The sequence below is a fragment of the Etheostoma spectabile genome, chromosome 9, assembly GCF_008692095.1.
Source record: "Etheostoma spectabile isolate EspeVRDwgs_2016 chromosome 9, UIUC_Espe_1.0, whole genome shotgun sequence".
In the NCBI taxonomy this organism is placed as follows: domain Eukaryota; kingdom Metazoa; phylum Chordata; class Actinopteri; order Perciformes; family Percidae; genus Etheostoma; species Etheostoma spectabile.
This window is the reverse complement of record NC_045741.1, coordinates 29,838,772-29,848,501: the sequence shown is the minus strand read 5'-3', so window position 1 is coordinate 29,848,501 and position 9,730 is coordinate 29,838,772. Positions and strand designations below refer to the sequence as shown.

Below are 9,730 nucleotides of genomic sequence, written 5' to 3'. Positions count from 1 at the left end.
CCCCCCCCCCCCACTACACACACATGCCGGCTCGATGCACTCACCAGCGCACAAGTATAGATATCAGGCCACTTATGTAGGCTACGGCAAAAGCTCTGCGTGGATCCTCCACACAACCATAAAACGGCCTCTGTTTCTCCTCCTGTAAACATTCAGCCTTGTTTGCTCTCCTACACTCATAGTATTTTTATTGCCTGTGCCCAGAGAGCTCGTGTCAGTTGGCTTCCCCCCCAAAGGGGAGGGAAAGGCAAAGGCACTTATTGCTTAAAGCATTGTTACTTACTGTGCTGTTGAACTTCAAACCTTTGTTTACATAGAATGATGTGGAAATAGCAACAGGTTGACGCAGGGGTTTAATAAGGACATTCATTTCTTTTTTGTTCCTTTTTTTTGTGCAACTACTTGCAGTAACTGGCCTTGATTACCCTCTAATTTTAGTTACATGTTCCTGTTGTATGATGGTCACAATCATTTTCCATTGTGTTGACAATTTTCTTCTGGTGTATGTTCCAGGTACCCCAATCAATATGTGTATGGTTCAGAGCAGAGCTTGTCTGGCCCTGGTCAGTCTGCAGGGGACGAAAACCCGGAGGACCAGAAGACGGAGCAGGACTCCACGCAACACAAGGTGTGTTGCAGTTTTCTTTACATGTCTTAATCAGCAAATCAGTCAGTCACATTTAAACAATGCTTTTAATAAGCAGCCTTAATACACTATTGTAATAAATAACACAGACGTTACATGGTACATTATATCAAATAATCCTTAATCCGTAATACCAACGTCCTCATTTCTAAAAGCAATTCAACCACATCGCCTAGAAACTATTTTCAATTATTAAATTTTCAGTTGTTTGTTCTGAGATGCTGAAGGCTCTGAACATTACTGGGCTGGATGAGGGTTCCCATTTTCATAAAGGGGGACGGGGGGTGTGATTTTATTATTGGTGTATCACACTGCTCAACCTCCCTGGAAAAGCTTATGCAAGGGTGCTGGAAAGGAGTCAGAATTCAGATTGAGGAGGAGGAAAGGGGATTCTCTCCCCAGGTTGTGGTACAGTGGACCACTGCTTAGACCTTCAAGGGTTACTAGAGGAATCATGGGAGTTTAGCTTGTGTCCCCAAGGGAGTATGGGGTACGAGAGCTGTTGTTATGTGCCATCCGGTCCTTATATCACCGGAATGGGAGCTGTCTGTATTGTACGTTCCAAGCCTCACTGATGCTGATGAGCTTTGGATAGTGACTAAATGAATGAAATACGTGGCTTACGCTCACCCTTAGAGATAGGAGAAATCCGGAGGGAGTTCAAAGTAGGGAGGCTATTGCATAAATCTGTTATTTCTCCCACCAGGGTAGGTGTTGTTGAAGAAGAAAACAACAACATATCAGTCGTTTCACCATATCTCTCTACTTTTACAACTGATAATCTTGTATGTTTGAAACAGGGTCAGGGATTCGCCCTAAGAGTGAACACCATGTTCAGAACATGATCACTTAGAAAGCAGCCCACTTGCATGTTGTCAAGAACGTAGGCTTCTCTATATAATGAGTCATAGCGGTGGTTTTGATATAGGTCAGGACTTGCCCTGTGGGGTTAAGAGTTCAGAGAATACAAAGCTTTCCAGTTCTCTGCTTTGTCCTTTTTGTAGCCTTGGTAAATAATGTCTGAGACTAATCCATCTTAAGTGTGTTTTGTTAATTTGGGGATGCAAGTGTGTTAATTTCGGGATGCATGTGTGTTTTGGTATGCATGTGTGAGCACAGAAGAAGGGGAATCATTGTTAGTGGTCCAGCACCAAACAGTGTGCCAAGGCAGTTCAACAGGCCTGCAGTCTGTATTGGCCCTATGACATGGCCTATGTCTGCCAACAAAAGCCTTTTTGTACCACCTGAGAAGCAAAGACTTTTTGCATCTGACATTTTCACACAACATGCATTTCTTTAATAACCATAATCCATTAGGAATGTCCTGCAAACAGTTTGAAATGTCGTCATGACGGTTTTCATACTTTGCCAGTGATATTTCATATGTTTTAACTGAGGTTTTTAATTCCTTATAGGTATTGGAAGAATGGACGACACACACATCATACGATATGGGATTAGAGACGGAGAGAGCAGCCCTAGAAAAACTAGCAACACACAATGTGCTCCAAGAACAGGTAACATATCAGTTATTGAACAGTCTCAAAACTACTGTAGGGCTGGGGAATATTGACAAAATAGGCATTGAAATATACAGGGGATTTAATATGGTTCAAATCCTTAAATAATATATATACACTTCTGGTCAGAAGGGGTCACTTAGAAATTTCCATTGCACTCTGTATAGACAGAATACCAGCTAAGATTAGTTGCATTGTTTTTTTTTTAACCAGAGCAGCAGTTTTCAGATTACATTATGTGCTTACATAATTGCAAAAGGGTTCTCCAATGTTTTCCCAGTATTTTTTTGTGTGGGTGTGGGTGTGGGTGTGGGTGTGGGTGTGGGTGGGGTCTATTGTAATCACTACTTAAAAAGAGGACAACACACAGAAAAGGGGAAAGATGTTGTAAATGATGAAACAAGTTGGTCTCAAATAATTTTCCACTCATGGCTTGCGCGTACTTGAACTGTTTTAGGTTGAAGGGCTAAATAAGTAGAAATGTAATTAAATAAAAATTGGGTTTTCAAGCATGATTTATCATTAACAAGATGTCACAGTAGATGGTGCTCACTTTTTTAAGCTGTTGATGGATTTTTTTTATTTGAGTGTTGTTGTGTTTTCTCTCACCAGACTTTGAATCCTCGGCAGGCTGAGGTAGAGGAGACCAAGCCTGACCCAGAGTCTGATACTTTACCTGTTGCCCCTGAGCCCGAACCCCACCCAGACCCCCAGGTTAACGAGGACCTGCAGACTGACACCCAGGACCATGACCAGGAAGTCCCTGTGTCCTCAACTCCAGAACCAGTTCCAGCACAGGGCCAAGTGTCTACAGATCCCCCAGCAGAGATCGTCAGTGACATCCCTGCTACACACCCCAGCCTGGACTCAACCTCAGCCACATCCCCAGATGAAGCTGAAAACACACCTACCTCACAGAGTGATGACCACACCCACACAGGGTAAGCTCAGATTCACTTCCTCATTCCAGATACTTTTTCTCTGGCATTAAAAGTTGGCTATAACCACAGAGAAGTCACATTAGCAAACTCAAATTATAATCCTAGATGCCTTTTGTAAATACATGTTACTCTTATGATGGTTAAAGCCAATTTCAAGCCAATCTAGGCATATTTTCCATTGCACATTTGCTTTGATGTTTTCTGTTGGTTAACTTTTGTTCCCTTGAGTTTTTATTTTATTTATTTAATTAGTTTTATTTATTTAACCACCGACTGATCACAAACTGAAAGATAAGCTCAAAGGAGAGCTGGTCTGACAGCCTGGATATTTCCATGTCACCTTTTATGGACCTGGTGGCCAATGTCGAGAAGTTACATGAAACTGATCACACTGTATACAGTGACATTTTGTCTAAAGGAAGTCGATGGACATTGTTGAAAATCGCCAGCTCGGACATGGAACTTTGACCAAGATTATTCTGGAAATAACCTTCGTCGAACTTTCAAGAAGAATATGTCCATCCAGGGGCAACTCTTCCCTCAACGTGGCTGTCAACGTCAGAACACTTTTAAAGACGTGCACATCAACTGCCCCACCAGCAAGCGACCTCTCCACCCCCTTTGTCCATCTGTTTCTTTCTCTACTCTCTCCCTATGCTCTGTGTCGTTTATCTCCTCTTTCTCTTCCCTTCCTCTCTTCTGCCCCATCCTCCCCTCTCTACCAGTGTAAGGAGGTGTGATAAACGCCATGTCCTTTCTTTCCCTCAGTGCGGTGCGGGTTGCCAGTGCAGGAGATGAACTCCCAGTAGACAACTTTGTCTTTGCTGAGCACTCTGATTCACAGTGCTGGGTCATTCCCCCCGAACTGGCAACCTGTGAAAACTCCCCTTTTGGCAGCCCTCTGTTCAGGTGAGTTTCTAACCCCCGGAATCCAATCAAAGCACAGAGACAGGTAATCAAGGTACAAACTACGCCTCTCTGCTGTGCGCAACCGTCGACCGCTGGCCTTGCTCTCCATTTACTTCTGCTTTTTTATTTTTATTTTTTTATTTCCTTTTTCTATCGTTTTGCCTGCTCACAACCAAGGATTGAAAACACTTGATGGTTTACATCATGTGTCCCACATTGGGGTACTTAATTGTGTTCTCAACCCTTCTTTATCTTTATTCTTCCTCCCTCTATTACCATCTTATCCCTCCAACTCCTCCTCCCTCTCCACCTCATTGGCCCTGTGTCTGTGCTATAGTGTGGATGACGATGGCATAGAGGACCAGCAGTCAGGCCAGAGCCACACCTCTGGTGCTGAAGCAGAAGTCCAGTCTACTCCAGGCCATGTGGACCAGGAACAGCAGCAGCAGCAGCAGCAAGAGCTGGAGGATGGACTATCTGATTTGGACCAGGAAGGAAACATTTCTCAACACCACCAAGAACAGCAGGTCAGCAGCTTGCTGTTCCTAAGTATTTCGCACGTCAGTGCATTATAAATTTAATAGAGAAACATCTAACATCAAAAGCTTTTTAGTTGGAGCTTCATAAGCAGAACAACGTGGAGGTCTGTGTGAATGCTGGACTTCCACGGTTCTGAGTCCCAGTGCAGTTTTGAGCAGAGTGTGGGTCTTTTCACTAGGCATGGGCAGTGACATTACAGTGCTGCAGGTATCATGTTGGAAAATGTGACTCAACGATCCAAATCAGACATGAGCCTGGACAGGTGGTAGAAAATTGCAGCTGTCAGCTTCCTGGTCATCTTGTCTGTGGTTTAGATGACACAATATTATGTTAGGGTAAACAATATCAGACATGTATGAAGTACTAGAGATGCAGATTTGAGTAAAAGTACAAAAATGTACTACTCAAGTAGTGAAAGTAAAGAAATCAATCAGAAGTTTGAATATCATACTGTTTATAATATTTCAAATGTTTAGCCTAAAGGACATTCACAATTCCTTTGTCTGTAGTAGCAGTACAAGGACAAGAATCTACAAGAGCACCTTAAAACACTGAGCCTAACTCTTTGTAAATGAAAACAGGCCCTCCTTTCTCTTCACTGCTCTTGCCTTGGGACACCGCCACAATCACTCAAAGTTGAAGGTTTGTAGGTGGTGATTCTGGTTCTTCCATCTCGAAACAAACTAACAAAGCTCAAGTGTTCTCAAGGCAGGCAGCAGAACGGGAGCATGCGCCGTCTTCTTACAAGACAGCATGATTTGCTGATGAGCCAGAGTTGTGAAATCTGGTGACAGAGCCATCTACAGATCTGGCAGTGATAATGTGACTTTGGAATTATTTGTAACATTTTTATAATTCCAACGAGTGACAATGCAGCACGTGAAAAATGTGTCCGAATAAAAGAATTAAACTCATCGAAAATATGTACCGAAGTAAAAGTGGAAGTAGGAGAAAAAAAATTATACTCCTGTAGAATACAGGTCTTTTAGTACTTAAGTACAGTATTGAAGTAGTACTGCTTTGAGACTGTACGTCTCTGAACAATATACACAATAATATGTTAATATATTGTTACACTATTCTGCACAATTTTATTTCTCAGTGTTGCAGCACACACACACACACACACACACACACACACACACACACACACACACACACACACACACACACACACACCCCTGTGGGATAAAGTATGACCAGTGGCCTAAGGGTGCTGTTTGTCATTTTGCGTTATGCCCACATGTTTTTAATTATACATATATTCACAACTGCTGGCTAGAAATGCACAATGAAAGCCATAAATATTCAGTGTGCACAGCTGTTCACGAACAGGGCAGCTTTTGAATGTGTTTTGAAAAGGACCAAATGCTGAGTCAACTTACTTTCAGTTGCTTTTTTCATCGTTAAAGGAATATGAAAGACCTTGTCTTTGTGTTTCAGACTGGGCATGGCAGTACTGCCAGGGAGACTGATCCCTCAGTGCCCAGCAAAGAAGACATCCCCACCTTCGACGAGTGGAAGAAACAAGTCATGGAAGTGGAGAAGGAGAAAAGTGAGTGCATAAATGATTAAAACACACACTACTTGGATGCATGCACACATATCAAAAGAGAGACACCACATGACCAACTAAGTGCAATGTCCCATTAAGTCCAGAGGCTTGCTTCAAGGGTATTTGTCTCACAGAGCTAGATAACTCAAAGATAGCCCGATGATGTTAATCCCACTTTGTGACACAGGCCCATGCACAGTTTGAAGCATTGCCTCTGTAGACAAAGGAGGCCTTCACACATCAGTTGTAATCTGTATCTTATTGCTTCTTGGTCCTTATTACTACTAGTGTTTTGTGCATTTTCTACCTCTGTCATTTCTCTTTTGCTTCCTTCGTCTTGTTCTATTTCTGTCTATCTCACTCACATCTCCCTCTCTCTTCTCTCTTTCGGCCTGTTTACACGCCATGTGCAGTGGTCAGCAGAGCGTGTGTTTATGTGTGTTGCGTAACCGCATTACTTGTTCCTCTCAGGCAATGCTCTTTTTCCAGTGTCTGTGATGGGCCTAATGCAACATGCCCTCTTTCCAGGTCAGTCTCTCCATACCTCAACCAGCGGCACCCCCCATCTAGTGAAGAAGGTCCAGAAAAACTTCAAGAATAACTATGCCTCTGTGGAGTGTGGTGCAAAGATACTCTCTGCCAACAACGAGGCCAAGGTTACACACACATCGTCTCTGTTCCCGGTTGCCTACACACAAACACATACAGTCACGCAGCTAAGGATACAGACCGTTGTATTGTCATGTTGTATCAGCAGGTAGATAAAACCTGCTTTAACATCTCTTTAATCTATTTAACATTTATGATATGAATTAAAGCTTAACCTAGGAAAGATGTCCAGTCTTACATGAAACAATGTTGACTGCATTTGGCTGTTTAAAAAAAGGTAAATTTAATAAAATCAAAAACTTGTGAGGATGTTGGATGCTAATTTCCTCCCTCTCATTCTTCTTTCTCGTATACAGAGCACTTCAGCTATTCTCATGGAGAATATGGACCTTTACATGCTAAATCCTTGCAGCAACAAAATCTGGTGAGTGCACCGGCACACACAACTGGTATACACTTTGTCTGTAACAGAGCCTGATTTCAGATCATTTTTATCTGAGTTTATCTTTTATTAAACATTCTCTGTTTACTACTCTGCAGGTTTGTGATAGAGCTCTGTGAGCCTATTCAAGTCAAACAGCTGGACATTGCTAACTTTGAGCTCTTCTCATCAACACCTAAAGACTTTTTAGTTTCCATCAGTGACAGGTATACTCACTCTGCTTCCTGTATGTCCACACAGTCCCTCATAAATGTATTTTCAGCCAATATTAAAATTGATTGACGTGTTCTCAAAGGCATGTGGTGGGTGTGTGACAAGTGGGCTGTGCCGCGGTACGCGCTGGCCTCCAGTCCAATTCTTTGCTGTCAGTCGCAGTGCATCATCACCTGCAGTTAATTAGCAGTTGAGTAAATGGAGAGGATGGATTATTGCATATATTGCCACGGTTTATTGAAGAAAAGGCAGAAGAAAACAGCTGGTACCTGTGATTTAAGTCTAATCAATTTAATTTCTTCTCCTCCAAATCTCAAATTTGCTTCAAGGGGCTTTACAATCTGTACAGGGTACGACAACCTCTGTCCTTAGACCCTCGGTTTGGAATTAGAAAAGAAAAAACTCCTAAAAGAATCTTAAATGGTACAAAAATTAGAGAAACCTAAGGAATTACAATTGAGGATTATATTGGGATTTATTCTCATGAATGATATGATAAACACGACAAATAGACGATGCTGTTTCCGATGCTTCCGTCTGGTGGAGCACGTCGTTTTAATGTGGTCATCATGTAGTATTATAGTGTTTTATTTTTATGGCTTTACATGGTTTTTGTTTTAAATGATGCATTACATGTCATTTGGCCGACGCTTTAATCCAAAGCAATTAACAATTGCTACATACTGTATGTTCGAAGACGCACTGTTCTGGAGCAACTATGGATTAAGTGTCTTGCTCAGGGACACATCGGTTGATGTATTGCAGTGGGAACTGAACCCTGATCTCCCACACCAAAGACGTTCATAGCCACGGCTCCATCACCACCTCGATTTTTAGCGTAGGTCTAAAGCATGTTTTTAACCAATGTGAAAGGTGCATTAGAAAGTTTTACTAAGTACATGCTCCTTGCACAGACCTATTTGTCGCAATTAGATTAATCCCAACACTTTTAACTTTTTAGATACAATCCAATTAATGGGTAAAGGCATCCCATGAGCAAGGACGCATTTTGGCATTAGAATTGCCCACACTGTGCCCTCCAAACATATTTTCCTCTTTTCCACTTCTCTAACTTGAACTACAACTTCGCATTGAGTGAAAGTCCTTTGCTTTGTTTTCCTATGTGTGCATCTTGTCGGTATGGATGAATTTCACGGACTATTTGAGGGCATTTATGGGTGTGACATGAAGCCGCCAAAGCTGCGCCACATTTAGTCGATTGTGATTTATAAAGGGAAGCCGGCGTAGTACGTGCATGCTCACGGTTTACTAAAACTGAATATTTCTGTGTACTCGCATCCTGTGTTTCATCCCTACGCCACTTTCAATTCACCACACAGTTTTATAAATGAGGCCACAGGACTGGGTATCATCTTCTCTGTGCTGGATTAGCAGCTCTAACTTAATTGCCGGTATTGTCTGTGCTCTGGATTTCACAGTCAGGATTTATTTCCATCATCTCACACCGCAACTCATAAATTAAACCCTCTGGCATGGAAGGACGGTCACACAGAGTCCAGTGGCATTTGCACCATGCCTTTGAGGACATGTCAGGTTGTGTTTTGAGCACACTGTAGCTCTTACATACGTGCAACTTACTTTTCTCTTGTTTTGTCTGCAGATATCCCACCAACAAGTGGGTAAAGCTAGGTACTTTTCATGCCCGTGATGAGCGCATAGTCCAGAGCTTCCCACTGGATGAACAGCTATATGCTAAATATGTGAAGGTACTGCTTTTTGTATCATACTTCATTGTTGTTGGTTGGGTTGTTCTCGGTTGTTTCTACTGTTTTATCTGCTCATTTTTCTGGAAAGCATTTTGTAAACCTATTAGGAAAGTGCTATAGAAATAGTTTATTATTGTTATTACTGCTTTTTTCTTTCTCTTGCTATAACGGTACACTTATGTCTCGAGGAGAAGAGCATTAAACAATTAAGTTAATCATTCTGTAAAAAAGTACAGCTCCTAGTAGATAAATACACACACACACACACATTCATTCATATACAGTACGTGGATTAAAGCTCAGGGCACCCTCTTATGACTTTATGGTAAGTTAGTCAATGCCATCAGCGCTGCCTGTCACCCCTCCTTTTGACTGGATAAAGAAATATGACTCTGTGTGACTGTGAGGGCGTGTGTCTGACAGATTTCCACTTGTATGAACTAAGGGCAGATACACATAACTATTGGGTTTCACAACTCCTCCAACTCTGTTATAGTTTGTGCCAAATGCTGACAGTCAGTAACTAAAATCATTGCACTAATAGATCAATCATCATAGATCAAAAGGCATCTTTTTTCTTTTTTTAAACTTTGATATTAAAAGTTTGATATTTTTCTTCCTGCATCTC

The 9,730-nt window shown here is 41.9% G+C and overlaps 1 protein-coding gene across 7 annotated transcripts in view; it reads left to right on the top strand.

Moving 5' to 3' along the window:
* The window catches only part of suco (SUN domain containing ossification factor), a 49,707-nt gene that overhangs the window by 19,521 nt on the left and 20,456 nt on the right, over positions 1-9,730 (top strand). For 6 of the 7 annotated variants that reach the window (XR_004333311.1, XR_004333312.1, XM_032524851.1 and 3 more), the window contains exons 2-11: positions 514-628; positions 2,062-2,163; positions 2,779-3,107; positions 3,876-4,016; positions 4,354-4,543; positions 6,000-6,111; positions 6,640-6,767; positions 7,077-7,144; positions 7,261-7,368; positions 8,997-9,102. Coding sequence is in view for 5 of the 7 variants with exons in the window: in XM_032524851.1 (XP_032380742.1) it covers positions 514-628; positions 2,062-2,163; positions 2,779-3,107; positions 3,876-4,016; positions 4,354-4,543; positions 6,000-6,111; positions 6,640-6,767; positions 7,077-7,144; positions 7,261-7,368; positions 8,997-9,102 (1,399 nt within the window). In the remaining 2 variants the exon portion in view is untranslated. The remainder of the gene's footprint in view (positions 1-513; positions 629-2,061; positions 2,164-2,778; positions 3,108-3,875; positions 4,017-4,353; positions 4,544-5,999; positions 6,112-6,639; positions 6,768-7,076; positions 7,145-7,260; positions 7,369-8,996; positions 9,103-9,730) is intronic. The other variant, XM_032524852.1, reaches the window with a different exon arrangement.